This window comes from Tachysurus fulvidraco, chromosome 16 (genome assembly GCF_022655615.1).
Source record: "Tachysurus fulvidraco isolate hzauxx_2018 chromosome 16, HZAU_PFXX_2.0, whole genome shotgun sequence".
NCBI lineage: Eukaryota > Metazoa > Chordata > Actinopteri > Siluriformes > Bagridae > Tachysurus > Tachysurus fulvidraco.
Window position 1 is genome coordinate 7929910 of NC_062533.1, and position 23641 is coordinate 7953550.

Sequence of the window (23641 nt, forward strand, 5' to 3'; positions counted from 1 at the left end):
TATGCCTTTTTGCAAAGCAAGAAAAGAAAAGAGATTCGGATTCAGACACTAAATGCATTTAAATGCAATCATATTTGTTTTTTACTCACTATTTATTTATGTAAACCAATAATCACATCCATACTTGCTCTTGTTTTTGTGTAAAATAATTCATTTACAACAGTGACCTCACCTAAGACACTAACATTATTTATTGCATCATGACAGACACACGTTTACTGTACAGGCAGCTAATACCTAATTAATGTTCATATTAGATAGACTACGGTAACACCTAAACCACTGTTCACATGGTCATAGGTAAACAAAAGTGGGTGAATGGTCAATCTCTTTACAGACCAGATCATGGCTTTTGTTTGTCTTTAAAAACACCTCCTGTTTTGTGCTTATTACTAATCGTCTGACAGCTAATGTTACCAATCAGATTACCCAATGGATTCACTGTGCCAGTACATAAAGTCAGCTTCTGTATGTTATCAGTGATGATAATCAGTATGTAGATATAAGCAAGGTGCACTAGATGTCCTAAAGGGCCTAACAAGAAAAGAACAAAGAAGAACATTACAAAAAGTAATGTAAATTTTCTTTCAAAATAAAGCTCCATTGTCGCCATCTAAAACACACACCCATTCCAGTAAGATGCTGCCAACATTGTAATTACAGGATGAAGGCCAGACTTCTAAGTTATAAATAGTAATCAGCACAGGATATAAAATAACCGGCATGTGACCTATTAATATCTTAATGTTATGTGAATAGTAAAGCTACATAAAAACTGGAGTGGTTCATCGAACTGTTTTCATTAAAAAGAATTGTTCATATACAAAACCTGCTTCATGATTTTTTAATAGAAATTGCTAGAAAATTCCATAAGCCTACTTCTCTAAGAACTCAGTGAACTTCTCGGCAATCCGGTGACTCTGACTCACACAGACACCATTCAACCAGATTGGGGTAGTTTTTGGCAGTCACACTTGCTGTGTAAAACCTCAGCCAAGCTGAACACGCATGGCTAAACTTTCTTTGCAACACTAGACAAGATTTTTTTTGGCTGAGCACCAGGAGAAGACCGGTTTCCCATCCAAAAAAAAAAAAAAATCACTTTCCATAAACCAGCATAAGTTGCTTTTAACCGACATGACTACTATGAAATAAAATGCTCAATTGATTCAGGGATCATGAATGTTGACATTATTTATTTCTGTTACTTGACTACAGGGGATGGCAATATGATAAAAATATTAACAAACATTATCAATATTATACTATCATATTGCCCAGTCCTACCTGGCTGTCTCAGAGATACTATTCAGTGTAAGAGTAAACAAGGATGAGAGTTTATATACTTTCTCCAAACCAACTAGTACCCACAAATGTGCATGAAATTCTTTTGAAAGCAACTGCATAAATGATGCACTGTGCACTGCGTCACAAACAATAATCTTTGATCTAGAGGTCTCTTTTTAGGAAATGATGCCTTGCGGTCCACAGCTCTAATGCTACTCTGTTACATCTCAGTGTTACAGAAAAGTGTTTACATTTATAGTTTATTTTGTAGGAAGAAAGAACTCCTGCTGTGTACCGGATATTAGACGCCAGAGCTCAAGGACATTGAAGTGGGATGTTAAGGGGCATTTTGACTTTCACAATTCCTTTAACTTCAACTGCTGATACAAAAACAAGAACAACAAGAAAAATAATGAATCTAAACATTAAAATAACTAATTGCAATTAACTGAGATTGTAGAAAATACTTCACCAATGCTGTCAAGAAGAATCTTTGAATAAAATTGTCTTAAATTTTGTTAGGGCACATTTTATATTTCTTTATAAGCAAAGGATTTGATCTCACAGCATTTTGAGGTGGAATTAAATCTTAATCTTAAATTATTGCTCTTACAAATTACGCATCCATCTGTCAAGTAAGTGTTGCCCTGATATCTTGATGCCCTGATATCAAATGTTAACTTATTAGTGAATGACACATTTTACTTTTTAATCGATTCTATTTACATTTGACAGACAAATTAGTTTCTGTTTCCACTTTCATTTCCTCACCAGACCCACTTTTATTCTCTCTCTTAAAATTAATTAGACTGCAGCCTGTCATGCTATCAAGCAACTAGAAAACACAAAGCCATCTGTTCTGAAGATTTTCCAATGACACTGTTAAATAAAAGTACCCACACTCTTATGCTTCTTCTTTGTTAATTTTTTTCATTGTTTCTCTCCCATTCCTAACTCACACACTGTAGGCTGATTCGCATCTCTAACTTGTACATAATGTGTGAGTGTGTGTGCAATTGTGTGGGTCCCCACAACTTGTGCCCAATGAATGGAGCATTCTGTAATGGTCAGCCAAAAAAGACCAGAATGTAGATTAAAAAAAGACAACATTTATTACATTATTTGGTCTGTTTACAACTTGGATCACTTGATGAGTCTCATCATATCAGTGTATAGAAAATATCCAAGCTTTTCAGTCAGTTTATAACAAGCTTTCTCCAGTTAACATATACAGTGCTACCCTCATAACCAAAATAAGGAAGCATACCCATTCTTGTGTTTACAGTAAGTGCACAGTTCACTTTATATGTATGCAGTGTACTAAGACATTTATGAACATGTAGAAGCAAGATGCCAGTTTTAATATACTGTACATTACATATGAGTTCAATCTACTTCCAACCCAGACTCATGCTGCATGTTGCTAGCTGTAAAAAAAAAAATGCAACATAAGCATGAAAACAACTACGCAAGTGCTCATGTAGAGCTTTCACTGCAATTCAAAGCCATTACAATGAATCTCAGAGAGCAATGTCTTTGTGCTTAGTCGGTTTCCAAGCAACCATCCTGGATTAATGATGTGTTTTATAGAAGTGAAAACATACCGTGATAATAAACTCTTCGGCTCATTCTCTAAGAGTTGCTTCAGGCTTGTTCCAACAAGAAAAATGCTAAACCAGCCAACTCTTGGGAACTTGGCACTGAAAATTATTTTAAGTTTTTCCAAAGCGTTACAAAACTGATTTGGGTAATTAAGATATTTTTAATTAATAAACGTAATCATGTCAAAGTAGAGGAAATGCAAAATTGTGCTGTTAAAGGAATAGGATTGAAAATCACAGTATTAAATGTGCACTCCAAGATGATTCCAGGATTAAAACTAAAATATGGTCTATGTGTTGTGGTGTGTTTGGACAGCAGTGAATCAAACTGTGCAAAGATTCACTCTGTCAGATTTCAGTAGACATTGTCAATGTTTGTAAGACTAAATGTTTTAGCAAGATTGTTCATGTATGACCCTAAGAGTAAATAAGCACCAAACACATTTGTGGGTTAAACATGCAGACACTCAGGAGCTGTGTATGAGAAGTCTTTGAAGTCATCTTGGTTCAGGGGGATCAGTGCTTCCTCTATGGGGGTGAGTGTGGGCTCTTCTTGGGTGAAGTCAGGATCAAAATTGTTCACGTCCACTGAAGATTTCTGCACAGCACATTGCAAACAGGGCAGGGGTTATAAATAAAGCAGTGAACTATTTCAGTCATGTTAGCTGCAAATAGCATATCAGTGTCACAATTTGAGTTAAATAAAGTGGTTATGGCCTAGATCTGTAAATTAAAATGGTATTGCTGGTAATGAAAGTTGTGGGAAGGAGGTGTGACTGGCTGGCTTGGCTTACTATTCGTGGTTTGAAGGGAGAATCCAGTTCACGGTTCCTAAGCCTCTCCCAGTCCAAGTCTCTGAAGAAGGGATGAGAAGTGATTGCCTTCTCCCCTCCATCCCTCTCTATACAGCCCAGTCGTCTTGAAGGGTCTTTGGTCAGGAACTGGAGGAAATCAAAATTGTATGTTTTTAATACTAAATTCTACAATCTAGTTTTACTTCAGTTCATGTTTGGAAGCTCAGTGTTCTTCTGAATACTAAATCGGCAGATAAAAGGCATGACCTATTTTTCAGAGGTCAGCACTTACCGGAGGTCAAACTCTTAACCTTTGTGCTGACCCAGAGAGCTAGGAACAAGACATTTTATTACACACAGAAGGAAAATAAGAGGTGGTCTCATTCTCGGGCTGTAAATCAAAGAGGAACCCTTGTGCAATCTCTTTTGCATAGGATTAAAGATAAAGCTCAACCGAAGGGATTGTACCACCTGGGAAATTGACTGCTTAATGTGTAGCTAGGGATGACGTCTGTTTCCACCTACAATTTAACTGTAGAAACAAGTAATTACATTATTATATGCGCTTCAAGCTATAATACAAGCTCTGTAAGTAACGAACAATTCTAGGTTAAGCAGCAATACATACAATTTCAGGCCAACAGAACTGCACAGGAATATAAACAAGACTAAAATTATACAAAAGGAAACATATTATATTACATTATGTAACATAGTAGGGAGACTATATTACTTTGTGTGCATTGAACCTCACGGTCTATGTCCCTTTAATCCTCTCTCCATATAGAAACAGTCACATGCCACAGGGGATAATCCATGCAGGCACAGCCTTTTAACCCTTACTGATGTGGAATGGGATTAAATAACCATAAATTAAACTTGCTTTAAACAACCGTCTTAATTTGATCTAGATTAAACCTAATGGTCCCAAACCTCATGGTCTCCTACATACTAATTTATTAACTGGTTTAAAACAATTATTTTAACTAGTGTGCTGCTTTTCCCTTGAATGCATGTTAACCGGGTCAATATCACAGTATAGCATGGATCTGTTAAAATAAATATTAAGATGGAAAAGTCTTTGACTTTGTCTAGACTTTTCCAACCTTTAAGCCTAGAGAAATCTGCCAAAGACATTAGACAGGATAATGCTCTTCATTATCCTGTCCAAAGTCATTGGGTCATATAGGAGGATGAAATAAATCAGCTTTTTTCACCATTCACATCCCAGCAGATGCTTCAGGCTTCAGTATTGGTGCTAATATACACAAACTTGTGCTGCTGAGCTTATGTAAGAGGTTATGTAAATCAATTTTCTGCATCTGCTGCTCAATGGTCTCTGAACTATAAAAAGATACATGCAGAGGGCTCTAAAACAAGACTGAGACAAGACTGAAAATCAGATATTTAAATCAGAGAAAATAAGAGACTTTTCCAGCTTCCTATTTAAAAGTATGCAAATGTGCTATAATGACCCTGTTCACTTCTTTATTTAAAAGGTCAAATTTTCCTCATATCTAAGCTCTGCTATGGAAGCACATGTTCAGGTGTGTTTAATCTCTTCTACTGATCACTATGTTCATTAGATATGAAAGACATCATAAGCTTTAGCACAAATTAGCTCGAGTGCACACTGTCATTGAAACAAAAAAAGGGGACGGACACCTGTTCCAAAAAAACCGGTGATTTCAATAACATAATTTGCAATGCAAATTTTTGTATTTAAATAGTAAGCAATGAAAATATAAGCATTTAACTAGTCAGATTTTGGACCCCATTGAACATCGAACATACTCGTAAGCTTCGTACTACAAGCTTCATACAGTGATGTTTTAATTCAAGGTTCACATTTGTTCATTGAATCAATGCTTTTATATAAAGCAGCCAACAGGTGAGACACTATATGATACTAATCTGAGTAGTAATTGAACATACATTTAATATCTCTAGTTATAATGCTTGTATCACACTGGAAATGTAATGAAAACATACATTTATTTATCAGAATAGACCCATTTTGTGACACTTTCAAACAGCAGTGTAGTGGAACAGAGTATAGGACGGTTTACACATTTGGAAACATGAGCTTGATTCAGGTGTGATTGGGAGAACAGACTTTCACCTTCAACAAAGGTGTAAACTGCATTAACTACAAATGTAAAGAGGAAACTTGTAAGAATTGTGCATTGTGTTGTTTGTATTTCAAAAGGCGAGTCACGAAAGCGTCAGCATGGATTACTGGATATTTGCTGTTTCTTTAAGGAAGCACTAAAAAATTACTGAATGACTCATATGGACTCACAAGTGATACAAAGGTTAAAGTATAAAGAAAAGCTTGTTTTGAGAGATGACATCACACCTCCACACCCCAGAACAGATTCTCACAAGCTTTTTGGCCAGTACACCTGGATTTCTTGACTGTATGTTGGTTGCTATAATATTATTATTATTATTTTCCCCTCTCATTTACAGCCAACTTTGCCAAACATTCTAAAAATGTTCTGACATAGTTTTAAATTCTCTGACCCGATCTTTAAGGTAAAAGCTTAGCTTACCCCTTTAAGGATGTCTTCTGCCTCATTGCTAAGCCAAGATGAATAGATCACATCATCCCTGAGGATGCACTCAAACAACTCGTCCTCTGTCTCTGCTTCAAATGGTGCATGTCCACAAAGCATCTCATACAGCAGGACTCCCATAGCCCACCAGTCCACAGACACACTGTATGGTTCCTCTTGGATGATCTAAAAGTAGAAGCATGCAAAAATACACATCCGTTACGTGCTACATGTATGTTACACATGCCATTATTGCACTGTGAAAATATTTACTTCGGGAGCAATGTAGTCTGGTGTCCCACAGAAGGTGGCAGTCAGGGCTCCATTATGCATCCCTTCCTTGCACATTCCAAAGTCTGCCAGTTTACAGTGGCCATCTTTGTCCAGTAGTATGTTGTCCAGTTTCAGGTCTCTACACAAATATATATACATACAGATGGTAAAAACACTGTATATGAGACAATATTTACAATAAAGTACTTAAAAGTAAGTAATAATAAGGATTAGGCTCAGTGTCTGTTGGTTTATAGAATAAAAATCTAATCATTTCTTGATCCAAACACTGTATGTTATTTTACAGAGAGCTATAACACTTTCAGCCTTGATATGCACAAGTAAGTGATCATTGCTGATTAAACATCCTTATCTTATGTTAGAAGTGGTGCTCAGTGGTTTTGGTTACCGGTTACTAATGAATAAGCTGTTGCTTTTGGGCCCTTGAGCAAGGCCCTTAACTCAAGAGGTACTGTATTGTGGATGGTCGATGTTCAGAAATTCACATGAACTCAAAATATAGATCATATTACAGAATACAATTTAATTTAGTTTATTTGTATAGTGCTTTTATCAATTCACATAGTCTCAAAGCAGCTTTACAGAAGTATAGAAACAGAATAGGGAAGAAATACATTTTTAAGTTTAAAATTAAGTTACTATAATATCTCTAACATCTATTCCTAATGAGCAGAATGAACGCTGGGACTACAACCAAAGAAATAAAGGCTCAAAAATATTATGAATTCCAATAGAATGATTTTGCGGCAGCTGCATCTAAAATAATGTTACAATCCAGAATAAAGCAGGACACTTGACTGATGTCCCAGACGAGTTTCTGAGTGAAGGTGTCTAAATTCAGGCTTAGAAGGGCTCAGTTCTAGAGAGGGAAAAAATATGGAAGGCTACAAAACTTCAGGCTCGCCAAAATCATGTAGTTTCTCACGTCTACAGTGGTGGATTTCTGGCATCGCAGTACTGTGTGGCATAGTACTGTAACTATTCCAAGCATTTACCACAAACCAGTGGGAGCTAGACAGAGACGGTTATACTAAAAAGACCAGATAATTTTTTTCAGTTATTCATCAGATATCTGCACATTTATTATACTGGTGTAAAATCATTGCTATATAAACTAATATAAACCTAATTTAAACCTCTCCAAGCACTCCGATTCTATTAATAAGGTACATTACCCGTGTATAACGTTTTATTTCAAGTCATTATTTAGAAAAGTACATAAAACACCAAATGTTCATGATCATCCATATATTAACTTTTTAAAAATATATTTTCAAACATTTCTTTAGTTGCATTCTGTTCTGTCACCAAATGACAATCAGGTCTTGAAAGGACAAGGATAATAACAGGCCAAGAACTCCTAGTTCTTTTTCCTGAGATTAGATTAGAGGCAAGCTACCAATGGATTAAAGTGTATCCAATCCTAATCCGATATCATTAGTCAGCAAGATGGAATAATGACACAGACAGTCATATTTAACAAGCATAAACGCAGTGAATAATCTGAAAAATATAATTAAAAAACAAAGAAACAATGCCTTGTAAACTGAAAAAAAAAATCCCCAAATTTCATTAAAAACAAACAGCAAATTCAGACTTGAGTCTATGATGCAATAGCTCTGTGAAGTGACTTATTTCCTGTGGGTGCACTGGTGGGGAGCTGTGAGCTGTGAGCTGTGAGACATGAGGAAATGTATGTATTGTTCCAGTAACTGAGGGCTGATGGAATACTACTATGAATAAATGCAAATGAAACAAACAGACCTGTTTACCAAGCAACAAAAAAAAACAAAGAAAGCATTGAATCTTTGTTGAACAATAGATATACCAAGTCTATAAAAATAAGGGCAGTAGGAGAGCTAACCCAAATTTGACAAACTACCATCATATGTAGAAAGTGACAGTTTAATCAACTGTTTTATATAAAAACATCATGCTCGGTGTGGCCTTTTGTACAAGCACTAGCCTAGCCAATACCTGGCATCACTGTATGCTCAACCAATCTCCAATGAGTGCAAGATAATGAAAAATACGCAGCTAACAACTTGGTGATAAACTAAGAGTAGTAATCCACTACACCTATCAGCTATCGGGTTACACATTTCCTTTGTATTAATCATCAGCCTAGCATAAAAAACAAGCCAGAACTTGAGTGAAGTACATAGCAGGTTGACGTAGTTGAAGCCACGAATTACAACAGACATCATGTTTACTAAAAACACCTGTATGTCACTGTAGACAGATGAGATATGTAGGCAGAATGCGCCTAGAGACATTATTGAAAAAAAAAAAAAAAAACCCAAAAAACAGAACGCAGACAAGCTCGAAGCCCTTCTCTATCACGTACATCGGGAAACAGTTATGTTATCTACAGCTAAAAGAGGCTAGTCATGCAACATGATCCAAAAGATCAGAAAACCGTTTTAAATGCAGTGAAACTACTGAAATACTGAAACTACTGAAATACTGAAAACATTTGTTGGAACACACATTTGTTCCAAGGATACGTTACGGAAAATCTGTGTATTTACTTTACCCATCAATTATCCCAATTATTTAGACTAGTATTTAATAATGTTCCAATCAAACTACTTGTTGCAGTTAATAATAACTAAGCTAAAAGGTGCAGTAAGAACACTGTCCTGTGTCTGCACATATTTATAGAAATACCAGCTATTCATTGGAACATTAGTATATACAGGATTTGTGACAATTTATATATATATATAATATTAACTAGTTAAATAAAACAAAAGAAATTGACACCATATATGGTAACAATGGGTGATGAAAAAGACTTTAAGCTTTTTCCTTTGATACATTTATATATATTGTTTAGTAGGTGTTTTATCACTTGTTTCTTGACAGCTCTAGGGTCCTTGGTTTGATCATGAGCCAGGGTTACCCTCAATTGGGTTTCCTCTGGATTGTCTGGTTTCCTACAAACATCCAAGGTTCATTGGTTGCTCTAAATTGCCTTAGGAACGAATGTGTACTGTGTACTAGACTGGCTGCTAATGAATTACAAAGACATTCCAATGAATGGTCTTCCTAGAGAGGGGCAAATAGCATCAGCCTTCAGACGTAATCTAGAGACAATATCCTGTGCTCTGCCTGTGTTTGGACTGTTGTGGTTTTATTGCTTAGATCAGTAGCAAGTCAGTACTTGCACAAGGTCACGTGGGACAGGTGAGAGAGGTGTGTAGTTTACAGGCAGGACTATCAGTCAGGGCATCTATAAGACCAGTACGTGTCGGCAGAGACCGGTACAAACAAAAACATTCTTAAACAAACAAGTTGAAAGCAGGTGAAAACCTCATGACATGCAGAGAACATTGTGTAGAGAACATTTACTGTAGTACACAGTCATGACTGATTTGAGTAGAAGATTTGAAGATTTCCATTCTATACACTAAATACATATTACAAAAAGAAAGTAGTATAATTAACATACCTGTATATGATACCTTTGGAGTGGAGATACATAAGAGCTGATGTGATTTCAGCAGAATAGAACTGTGCTCGGGCCTCCTGGAACCTCCGGGACTTCTGAATGTGAAACATGAGGTCGCCACCATTCACAAACTCCATAACAAAGAACAAACGGTCCTATCAAAGACAGACATCAAACCAGAAACATAAAACAAACCTTTTTAGAATAATGTTTACCTAGCCAAAGATGTAATCAAGGATATTTCTCATTTTTTACAATGTCAGAAAACAAAAGAAACTATGATTATACTGAAAGGCTAAAGACTATAATGATAATCTTCTCTCTGCTGCTGCTTTAGTGTGGTTTGAAAATTTGTTGACAGATTGGAAATATTTACAAATCATTATGTCAGTGGCTAGGACCTTTATCTTCTTCAGTTGAGTCTAGAACAGGCATGCTTGGGCTATCTCTGGTATGCAGATTGTGTCACATTTCCCCAGAAGACAGGAATTTTGTGCCAGTTTACACTGAAAATATATGATGTGCTGCCCTCTACTGTTCAAATGTGGTTGTGCATCGTTCACTATGCATTACACACAACGGCACACACACACACACACACACACACACACACACACACACACACACACACACACACACACACACACACACACACACACACACACACACACACACACACACACACACACACACACACACACAATGTTTCAGGTATATCATGTCGATTTCCTGTGATTCCCAGTAATGAAGTCACTAAGGTGAGGACTGACAACAAAGGAACTACCTTTACTTACAGGAATACTCCAGTTTTTTAAATTATTATTTATTTTTCTTTAATTATTATTATTTTTTTACAACCCAATTTACCACATTTACTCTAGACAAGAGTCTCAATGTTCTGCACTGTAATGAAAAAATCCCCCAATAAACTCATTGACGCATGTAACATATACACCATAAATTAGTCTGATAGTGCTTAGATACGACAAAAATGATAGTTACTGTTGTAACTAGCCTTATGCAAACACTGGATAACTGCCAAATGCATGCATTATGTGCTTGCATAATTGAATTGAATCTTGCAAAATATTGCTGTCAAAATATTACTGTATCAACAAAGTGAAACCAGTTTTGCTGAGTCCTTTTGCTGTACAGACCTGTTCCATCCTGGTGCTCTGCTGAAGCCTTGCATGTACTGTATAGCCTAAATAGGTTGCTGTGGATGGGGTTTTCCCTCTGTCACCATCACCTCTAGCTTCCTCATCAGGTAACAATCATTTAAATTTTATTATTCAAATTTACATCTGTATTTCTCATGAGCTCAAAAAATCTAATATTTGAAAGGTGGATACAGCTAACACCATTTTTATGTTGAATTTCAGACCTACAGAATAACGATTTGACAGTTTTGTATTCACACCCTACAATTCTATTACTAGAGGAGATACAGAGAGAAAAAAACAACAATAGAATAACTATAACATTGTTTCTAAATTTCGAACTGTCTGTGAATCAGGGTCATTGCATTTCAAAAGGAGTTTAACATTCCATATCATAAATGTACACATTTTGGTGCTACGTTAGTGTAGGCGAAATCTAAGCAGATTGTGTAATACAGTAGGACCTGAGGACCTCACTTACAGTAGTCTGAAAACAGTAGTACAGGTGTGTGAGGTATGGGTGATTGTGTGCCAGAGCCAACACTCGCTTCTCGATCATAGTGGACTCTACGTCATCGTCTTGGAGTATGACATCTTTTTTCAGCACCTTCACTGCATAGACCTGTTCATTAACGTTCATGCTAGCCAGCATCACCTGCACACATGTGTACACACAGATTCAAGTACACTGTGTTTTAATGGAAGCAAAGATTTTTAGCAGGCATTTTGCATCCTAGATAGTGTGTTCTGCAATGGGTCTCTCCCAGATGCATGGGTTTTTTTTAGATCATGATTGTGAGATCTCTCAAATGAAAAGCATCATTTATCATTTCCCAACCATTAAAATGCTAGTGAACATGAGAGACATCTTAAACTTAAACATATCTGAGTCAGTTTGCATGAATCAGTAAGTAACCAAATCCATGACAAATTACATTTCTAATGGGGCTTGTTTTTGTATCACTGGACTTTCACTGCACTAAATTTAGTAAAGTAATCATTTTTGATTCCCTGTGTTTGATTTATGACCACTTACAGGCCTACATATCTGTCTGTTGACCTCAATTATTACATTATATACTTTATGAGGGAAACAGATCCAGATCAGAAATGTGGATAGTATTTACACAGTAAGTATATTCATAGTAAATATGAACCAGCAGTCTGCAGTATGTCTCTTCTCTCATATCCTCAAACTTCTCTCATGTCCTCTGATATTTTAGATTCTTTCAATTGTAATATCTATACTTCAAAATTCTCCCTGACGTGTCTTGATTCGTGTTACATATCTGGCAGATATCATCTGCCTTACTCAAATCAGGTCTGGAAAAGGTAAGAACACGACTTCTTGGACTAGTGTTTGCTTGCAGGATAAACCCTCAGTTTACTTTCTGCATCTTAAATTCTATGTTTTGCTTATCTGTGTGTAATTTGAGTGTGTCTCACCTTGCCAAAGCTGCCTTTTCCCAGGACCTGTAGAAATGTAAAATCCTCAAGCCCCACCTTGATACTATCCTTGTTAGCCACCTCAGACTGCCCCAGACTTCTAACACTAGAATTTGGAGTCCTCACAGTGGACAAGCTTGTCTTGGAAGGGGCAAATAGACACAGATGGAATTAATTCATTTGGTTTCATGGTATAATGGAAGCTTTTCTTTTCACAGTTGATGTCATACCTGGGAATGGCGCGTGCTGAGTCTACCTGGCTCCAAGCCCATCTCTGCCAACTTGCTAGCCAGCTCCACACTGTTCACCCCACAGTTGGGAGCAACATTTTTTTCACAACGAATGTGCACGTTCATCTTACAACCTGAACATCAGAAATTACAAATGTTTTACTTACACATACGTGAAATAATAGTGCATACATATGAAGCACTTAATAAAGAGACAGTAAGAAAGACTTCAATTCTTTCTTAAGGATTAAACAAAAAGGTAAAAATCCATAATTGTCTACAATTTAAAGGTGTCTGCAAAATTAGGAAGCATTAGTGCACAGGGTAGAGGCAGCTTGGCAGAATTGATCTCATGACCTTTTAGCCAATGAGCTACGATTCTCACAGAAGCTCAGGTTTCCTGTCACCAGTGGGTGGTACTGGCTAATATATGTTGGCCCTTGGTATGACTGAGTGTGTTAATGTGTATGTGCATGGAGGTCTAGCTTCCCTTTGTCTGTATTCCTGCCTCACAACCATCCAGTCTCATAAATGTGTGGTTAGTAACATAATCTTATAATGAACTTGGAATTCTTGGAAAGGATGAAAAATGACAGTAACAAATCAGATTAGTTGAACCATAACAAAAGTGCTGGTTTGTATAATATTTACAAAGTGTTTATAAACATGTCAATATCCCCCTTTATAGAACCTTTCACATAAATTCTTATAGAATTTATACATTTATTGAATTGATATTACCTTTGCATTGAAGACCCTGTTTCAACAGACCATATAGAAGCGATCCACAGTGATTACAGTAAGTAGGCACTTTATAATTGTGCTCATGAAATCGATGAGGTACGTTGATGCTAAAACCTTGACTCGGACCCTATGAGAAAGAAAGGACTTATGTAAAATATACCCATGAAGCGTATACTCAGAAGAAAGCCTCAAAAATGACTCATACCTCTTTTTCTGTCTTCTTCATCTTTGGACACTCAGTAACAACCAGATGGTGGCATTTCTTATGGACCACACAGGTGCATACTGACATATTAATACAGAAAAATGATAAGAGTTGAAATTCATGCTGTAAAGGTTTTATTTTCATGCCTGCATTAGGTCTATGACAACACTATACATATTCAGCAATAAATGCTGGCGAGTATTTAAAGTATTTTCATAATTTGAGCAATTCTGTAGATATTTACCTTGACACTGATAACCCTGCTTTCCAAATACTCCCCTGGAGAGAGAAATGGATAAACATTCAGGAATTTTTCAAGATAAAATTAGATCAAAGATTTAAATCACTGTATATATTCTAAGACTCAGTGAAGTTTAAACTTTAAACTTTATTATTACTGATTCTCATTATTGTTCGCATAAATTTGTAATACACCCAGGTTTTATTTGATTTCTTTAATTAAACTGTTCAAATATCAGCCAAATTAATTAAACGTGTACAAAAATATTTACCGATGGCTATTTCTACAGAACATGTTATATTTATAATGTAATTGCATTTTAGTTGGCATTAATTGCAGCCTGTCTTTTGTGTTAGAATGCAACAGATTTAATTCAAGTGCACAACCGAACAGGCTAATAACTATAAGAACTCAACTAAAATAATAGATTTGATATTAATGGGTTGTGATTTGTACCATTATCATAAAACTAAAACAAACAAACAAACAAACAAACAAACAAATAACCCAACACAGACGTCTTGGTTATGCTTCAAGAACCTCTTAGGGTCCAAACAATCAATGAATGTACTGTATGTATTTATAATATGTGTATTACATTGTAAAAAAAAATAAAAATAATATATATATATATATATATATATATATATATATATATATATATATATATATATATATATATATATAATTTTATAGTATTATTATATAGTATTTATAATATAATACAGTGTGTGTGTATGAATGTGTCTCAATAACATCACCATATAAACTTTTTGCAGTGGCAGCAAAATGTCGGCTGTCGTAGGTAAGTGGCCATGAACTTGTGTCCATTGACTTGGTGCACTTTCCTTTTAAGAGCCCTCTGTCTTTTCCTGCTTAACTGCTTATGAGTCCTCCATCCATTAACAATTGCATCATCTGTTTGACAGGCACAAAATAAGCATGAGGTGGAAATAAATAAATAAATAAATAAATAAATAAATAAATAAATAAATAAAGAAAGAAAGAAAGAAAGAAAGAAAGAAAGAAAGAAAGAAAGAAAGAAAGAAAGAAAGAAAGAAAGAAAGAAAGAAACCCAAATAGACATACATCACTGCCAGAGGACCTGAGTATACAGGCAATTCTTACAGTATATGCACAGAGGTGATGGAATAGAGAAGTTCTTCTCAGAAAGAGGAAGCAATATTAAGTCAGATAATAAATGTCATAAACCTCTAATATACAGCATAAGTAGAAAATATAGGATTTAATTGTAACTGATACATAATTAAAATGGTATAACAGACCAAATAATATTTGTAAGAACTAATATTAGTTTTAATAATAGTAAGAAGTAAGAACAAAAAAGCTGCATGCAGTAAATCAACCTGAAATGAAGTAAAGACATGGGCCAGTGTTTCACCTTATGTTTGGTTTTTGTACTAATGCATACAAGGCAAAGGGCTCGTCAAACACTCCATCAATGTCAGAGAAATGTCATATTGTTTGGAATCATTGTTTTGCAATATCATAGAACTTTATTTCTATATATTTATAACTGAAAGTTATTTAAACATTTTCAATGTCAGAGCTTCCAAAAGCTGAAATAATGAGATGAGACCTGAGCTTAAAATGTCAACATCTGTTAGAAAGGAAATTAAAATATGGGTCAAACCCTCAGGTCAAATTGTAAGAATCTATTTCAAATACAGATCAGCTCAAGTCATAGAGGTTTATATGAAAAGTTCATGCATGTATGTTCTTGAGACTAGAGTGATTGGATGAATAAGTGGTATTTATTTCTAACTGCCTAATCCAAAGTGTAAAAACAGAAAAGTAAAAATAACCTTGTAAATAAAAATGAGATTTTTGGGTCCTGCAGTGAAGCACTCACCTTTAATAGGTATTTTATAATGAGGTATAATAATACATATAGTTTATATATATTTATCTGTTATATATATTGTATATATATCTTCATTCATTCATTCATTCTCTACCGCTTATCCAAACGTCGCGGGTCATGGGGAGCCTGTGCCTATCTCAGGCGTCATCGGGCTTCGAGGCAGGATACACCCTGAATGGAGTGCCAACCCATCACTGGGCACACACACACTCTCATTCACTCACACACTCACACACTACGGCCAATTTTCCAGAGATGCCAATCAAACTAACATGCATGTCTTTGGACCGGGGGAGGAAACTGGAGTACCCGGAGGAAACCCCGAGGCACGGGGAGAACATGCAAACTCCACACACACAAGGCGGAGGCGGGAATCGAACACCCAACCCTGGAGGTGTGAGGCGAACGTGCTAACCACTAAGCCACCATGCCCCCTACTGTATATATCTTCAAATACCAGATATTTAGCAACACAGTAAAAACAGTAACTTACTCATTTAGTATGTTACTTATTTAGTATGAGCATTGTCACATTAAATGAATAATTATTCCAACTGGACTCTGTCTTTAAATAAATAAATTATTTAAATCTTTTAAAGGATTTTTAACTGGTTCAAGAAAAATAAACAGAAAATGGTAACACTCATGCACTTTTACGTAAATGAATACTTACTTAAATATTAACTAATGATGAGTTAAGGCAGAAACACTAATGAATAACTAACCTTAACTTTGACGTGGGTCTTATGAATTCATGCAAGACTAACGACCACCTAAAGATGTTATTGCATGCTTATGCACTGTTAGTTAATGTTAGTTAATGTATTAATTACATGAAGCGGTAAACTAAATCAAACATGCTCTATAAGAAAGAATATGAACATGTACAGAATTATCATGCTCAAATAATTACAGTATTAGTGCAGGATTTTTCATGTCATGTTACTGTAAAGTGTTACCCAAATAATATTATCTTGCTAGAAACAAAAATACTAATTAAAATACATAATCATCCTTAATCAACGGTTCCAAAAGAGAAATGTTAATTTGCAATGTCTGAATGTTTTGTTAGAAAAATCCAATTGTTTTTGGATATGAATGTTTTTTGATCCAAACAATGTGAACAAGTCGAGTAAACTTGTAGCACTGCATTTGAGGTTATTTTGGTAATAACACCCGCCATTATAAGAGTAAACAAATGAATGTACATACTCCTAACAAAACAGTAACTGCTGGTAGATTTCCAAAATTAACATTATATTAATAAATTATATTAGCCTTAAATACTGTCTATGCAAGAGATTTAAGCAATTATTTACATGTAAGGAGTGTTATATTAGAGTTGGAACCAAGAACAAAAAAGTAGACCATAAAAGTAAGGAAATATTTATAATCTGTTATTACATGAGCCTGCTAGAATGAGTGACACAGCAGATGTGTATATAATTTAACAATTTCAGATGTGTAAATTTAATGTTACAACATGTCACAAATCATGAGGTCATCCAACACCAGCGAATATCACACTTTATACTGCATTGTAATTAGTGTAACTACAGATTGACTGTGGAAAAAAAAAGATTAAGAAAGTGCACATCAGTCCTATCATCTTTGTATTCAGTGCCTTAGCTGAGAGATTTAGTTGTTTAAACCTGAGACTGAGCAGAACAAATACAGAGTAGCAGCAGGTACTTACCATCTGTGAAGGATCCTGTGAGAGACATGGAGATGTAGACCTTGCCCTCGGGTTCTAAGGGAACCTGGTGAATGGTTAAAACAAAGCACAAAATAATGTTTTCTTATGAGCAGTAAAGAACAAAGGACAAGTTTAATGTCTCCAGTGCATGTTTTATTTATTTATTTATTTATTTATTTATTTATTTATTTATTTATTTATTTATTTATTTATTTATTTATGTAAAAACTAACATTTTTAAAATTCCATATCTGTGTTAGTTTTTTTTTCAGAGTTCTCTGGTTTCCTCCCCGGTGTCCAAAAATATACAGAAAGACAGACTGGGTGTGCTAGGTGTGAATGTGTGTGTGTGTGTGTGTGTGTGTGTGTGTGTGTGTGTGTATGTTTGTGCTTGTGTGTGTGCGTACATGCTGCTAAAATTGGACTAGTGTTTCCTGGATTGTTTCTGAATCCTATACAATATACAAATAATGTAGGTTTTAAACACACTAGACTAGCTCGTTGCCATAGATTTGTCAGAGCTAGAAGCATTTTACAAGTGTGCATTTCTTTTCTAAAGGTACGAAGTGGGCATTCATTGTGGTAAGTACTGTAGTGAGTAAAAAAACAATAAGAAAAAAACAAAAGCTGTTTAGGTTTGCTGTAAGTCTGTGGCTTTGAGACATGTAGGAAAGTGTGGTCTTGTGTGTTTGAGTCTCCATCTCTCTCTACATGACACTGACATGTCGCTCTGTCTCTTTAACACTCTGCACAAGCAGCAATGTTGGGTGAGAACTAGACAAACCAGTTGTGTGTCTGTCACACAGAAGAATTCCAAGGCTTACAATATAGAGAACACATTACTCTAATAGTTACAGGAAAAGGAAACAGGACCTGAGTTCATAATACACATTTTAGCTTAGCTTCATCTGTTTTATATATTATATAACTGTTGGGAATCGATTTGGTATGAGCAGTAAACGTAAGAAAAAGAAAGGTCTGTTGACCTTCACGATGAGAGAGCTATCAGGACATACTTCATTCCTAAAGACTAACTTCATATAATGTACATTACTCATGCTGGTTACCTCAGATAATGATTTTATTTGTCTCTGACATAACCACTTTTTTACACAACCAAGTAAGTTCAAATATACTGTTTTTTTTTTTTAGCTGAACTAGTAGTACACAAACTGATATAAAACTGCCATGATGGTAAACCTTTCAAATGATTGATTGAGTATAACAAACTAATAGAAGAAACACATCACAATGCCCCGTAACATAAAATTACTGAATTACTAAAAGCAGAATGCATGCTGTTATTTCTATTGTAAAACATACAATAAAAAATTAGATCACAATTCAATAGCATCCATAAATATTATACACATTCTAATACATCTAATTCTGTTGGTTGAAATATCGAATACAAATTATACTGGTTCCAGTATCGTAGTTAATTTGCCCTGTCATCTGCTGCACCTATAGGTTACTCTGGATTGAAAAACATGTGGTTCTGTGAGAAAAAAGGAATCCAGTAGGGTTAGTTTAGCTGCATAACATTGCTGATAAAGAAAGTATGACACCTTTGTCTGCCAGCTCAGCCCATACTAGCCTTTTATATGTAAGAATAGATTTAGAAATGTACCTGTAGCTTGTAACTCATAACAAAATGAACAAAATGATGGAAAGACAAGAGTGTGGAGAAGGAAAGGAAGACATATAACATCAGCTGTGAAACATGGTAGAGGCAGAGTTATGGCATGGGCATGTGTGCTGTCAATGTAACTGTGTTACTGGTGTATATTGATGATGTGACTGCTGATAGAAGCAGCAGAATGAATACTGACACGTATAGAGCTATACATTCTGCTTAGAATCAGTCAAATGCTGCAAAACGTATATGACAGTGCTTAACAATACAGATGGATATTCACCCAAATCCTGAATGGTAAATACTATGCACATTTAAAAAAAAAATCAATTGAATTGAAGCGGAAATTAAATTCAAATCCACTTTGGTGGTGTAAAGGGGCAAAATTATGAAAATTGTGTCACTGTCTACATACATATGAAAATATATTCTTTACATACATTGGGTTAAACCTAAAGAAATGTTTTAAGTAGTGGCACATTTTCTATACCATACATCTATGGTATTCAGGAAACGGATGTGAGTATGTTAACCTTTATTCCAGTGATAATTTGACTCTCATAGCCCTAACAAACTTCTCATGGCTTTACTATAATGTGAGAGAGAAATCCTTTAAATCTAAATTTCTTTAATAACATCAGACCAAATTTTTTTATTACCAAATGTTTCTTTTGTCAGCCGATCGACTGGAAATCTAGGCACACTAAAATGGGACACTCAAGCATTAGACAATTGTGGGAATACAAGTGTCATAACACAATTTTGCTGAAATTGGTTGAAAGTGATTTGTGATTCACAAATGAACTTATACAATACTCTTGAACGTATTGTGAACACAAGAAAATCAGACCAAAGCAAGTGTGATATCTCACTGTGGGTGAAGATTGCAGAGTTTCCATGACGCATAGTGGGGTTGCAGCTCTGTGGTTTTGTGCAAGGCCTAGTTAATGCATAAACAGTGCAGTGAAGACCCTTACAAAGGAAGCAGTTAAGGAGGTCTGTAGGAAACAATGGTAGAGCTTTGTATAACTTAAGGCCATAAAAATACAACTTCTTTTTTTGATTCCTGTGTTAAATACATCCTGTGCTGTCAATATATGAGAATATTAATCAAGCTAGGAACACAAAAAGTGTATATGCACGTGTGTCCTTTAAAACCTGACGCATTTTCCCAGAGGTATTTAGATTGTATTCATTTTGTGTCTTTATTTTGTGTGTCATAATCATGTGTCCAAAATGAATGATGACCCTTCAAAGATCTATGCAAGTCAATCCAGTCTAATTCCAATGGGATAATTATTTATGTGCTATGTCACCCATTACCTTCTAGCCATCTTTTGCAATGGATAAATAAGTTTTAGATATTATTTAGCACTCTAAGCATAAAAAACACCAAATGATAACTGCATTTAAATCTATTATAAACAGTGGCACAAAGCCTCCAAGTCTGACTGACTTTTACTTTATTATTTTATGAAAGCACTTTCAATGAGTTTGGTAGTCAGCAATAAAATGCCATTAAAAAAAAACTATATTTCATTGTCTAGCCATTTCAGCCACATATATATATAGTATTTTAGTGTTTCCCAATCCATTTTCTAAACCATATTGGTTCAATTTAATGTTGTTTTCCTTTTTTCTTTTATTTGTGTTATGAGTTGAAAAATTAAAAAAAAAATTTTTTTTTGGTAAAATGTATAACAGGTTTGTGGACACACTGTCTTTCATCATACTTTCTCTGATTGTTATAAGATCTAAAATGTGTACATGAAGGGCATTAATACACTGCTCTATGTTGTTTTTTATGTTAAAAACATTATTTTTAGATGGTCATAATGTGTGTCTCATAATGTGAATTATGTACTGGTGTATTCACTACTGTATTTATAGCTATATCTTTCTGTTGTTTTACAAGTTTCAGGTGTATTGCTCCTATCATGTTATAGTGTAAAGTATTTTGTAAGCTTCAGATTCCTCAATTGGTCCCTGACCAAGAAGATCTGGGTAGTCATTCATTTCGCCCCCATTCAGAAGTGAGTAAAGTTCTGCGGTATATTTTTGCCCTTCTTTGTTAAATGTTCCTCTTCCTTACAAGCTAGAAAATGGATAGTGACAAAAAGTACTTCATGCAATTCACCTTCTTACATGACAAAAAGTTAGAACATTTTTTCAAACATTTGTTTATGGGCTCCAACAGAACATTCTGCACTTTCTGTTTGCAATTTTTGAATCTGATGATATATTTAAATCTATATACTTGACACAGCAACATTTCCAGACTCTCGCTACTAAAAAAAACAAACAATAAAAAATGGAAGCGGTTATTTTATTGGTTTATGATGACCAGAATGATTTTCTATTCCTAAATTGAACACACTTAAGCAGAAGTTATGGGCATTCGTATATGTGTATGTATATACACCTAATAAAATCTCATGTTTCCTTCATTTAAACATGTATCTAATAGCTTGTTATATTGAAATACAAGGAGCACCTAAATGTAAAGTGCATTCATGATATAGTATGAATTATCTGGGTTTATGTAATGTCTGTATGTAAATATAAGAACTGTTCCTCACCCATCCCTCAAACGTCTGTCTGGTGCTGGATGATGTTAGCAGACTCTCCAGCTCTATGGTGCAGTTCGCCACGAAGTCATCATATCCAATCGGTGTGTCGTGGAAAACGGCCAGTTCGAGCATTTTGCCCTCGCATACATAATGGCAGAATTCTTCATCGAAGACAGGATTGTTCGTCCTGGGTTTGATGGCTGTCTGGTCTACTTTAAAATTGTCCACTTTGATCACGATGTAAGGATACAGCTCTTGTGATTTCTTGTGGAAAGTGTGGCGCGTGGAGAAAGAGGTAGGTTTCAGGTCCTCAGCCTCCCTGATGCGCAGTCTAATGTAGCCGGTGAATCTCATCTTTTCATTTAGAGAACAGAAAGCTGCACTTGTGCAAAAGGGCGATGCGATCCTGTTGCTCCAGGTGTTCACACGCCTGAATGAGTCGAAGGTGAAAGTATGCGAGGAGCGACGCAGACGCAGAGGCGAAAACACAACACACTCATGGCTGAACTGACAAGAAGGAAATGGACAGCGCTTCGACTTCCCGCAGTATTAAGTTTCCGAAGTAAACAGATCGTGGCTAAAGTGAAAGAGAACTGAGTCAAATCGTGACGTAAAGTGCAATGTAGTTCAAAATGTGCTGGAGATCCCGTCTCATACGTGTTTCCTGCTCCTACGTGAATTCTTTTGTCCGCCTTTTCAGGGTGTTTAAGTTCCGCAATCACAAACAGGCTCGTTGATCTCATTCCTCTCATCATCACCAGGATCTTTCCTTGAACACGTCAACAATGCGTAACTAACGCATACACACACATACGCGCGCACACATACGCGCGCGCGCGCGCACACCCACACACACACACACACACATACGCGCGCGCTCGCACACACACACACACACACACACACACACACACACACACACACACACACACACACACACACACACACACACACACACACACACACACACACACACACACACGCACGCACGCACGCACGCACACACACACACACACACACACACACACACACACACACACACACACACACACACACACACACACACACATTTTTAACACTAATATCTTGAATTGGAAGCGTTTGATAGGAGCAGCATGATTAAATTCATGTGACATGAAAGGGTGTGGTCAACATCAAACCTGAAAGGAAGTTAACCAAAACCACTTGATGCCATAAAATATATGACATATATTTGTAATGCAGATATACATCACATCTAAAACTGAAAAACATAAAGTTAATTTACATCATGTACAGATAAACGAATAAATTTAAAGATGTCCCAAATTAAGAATGGATCAACCAAATTTGTACTGTCTTAAATTGCAATAATTGGAGAGAGGAAAAGTGATGAATGAAATATCTTCAGTTGTGGTTAAATGATGTACTGGTGGATTTTATGTTAGTTAAATGATGTGTTTATGAAACATCCTAATAGATGTAGTGCTACTAAGGCCTAGTATTGACGTTGTGGAGTTTTAGTGTACTGTGTTCATATAACTATAGAGATTCTTGCTAATCTCTATATTGGTGTTATTCTGCTTTTACAAAAAAAACCCCGAAAAAACAAAACATAAGAAAACAAAAAAACATTATAAATGGTTACTTGCTGTTTTGTGGTGTTGCTGTGATTTGTACTTTGTATTATCATACTGATTTTTTGTCATGCAAAAGATTTGTGATTTTGATCATGTGCCCCAAATGACCAAATATTGTCACTAAAATTAGTTTCCGGTCAGTCTTATCTTTAGTATTTAATCTTTACATTTAAATATACTTCACTCTAGAATTAAATGTCAGGATGAATACTATGAACTAC

General features: G+C 35.5%; 1 protein-coding gene across 1 annotated transcript; it reads right to left on the reverse strand.

Moving 5' to 3' along the window:
- Positions 1 to 2376: 2376 nt before the first annotated feature.
- On the reverse strand, positions 2377 to 22627 carry prkchb (protein kinase C, eta, b). Its single transcript, XM_027149693.2, has 14 exons — positions 21811 to 22627; positions 17596 to 17659; positions 14776 to 14932; positions 14018 to 14052; positions 13774 to 13853; positions 13566 to 13695; positions 12825 to 12958; positions 12595 to 12735; positions 11630 to 11803; positions 9989 to 10143; positions 6514 to 6652; positions 6238 to 6426; positions 3683 to 3829; positions 2377 to 3486 (listed from the first exon to the last, which is right to left on the reverse strand). Exons 1-14 carry the CDS (start codon positions 22153 to 22155, stop codon positions 3340 to 3342), a joined length of 2037 nt encoding a protein of 678 aa, XP_027005494.2. The 5' UTR covers positions 22156 to 22627; the 3' UTR covers positions 2377 to 3339.
- Positions 22628 to 23641: the final 1014 nt, after the last annotated feature.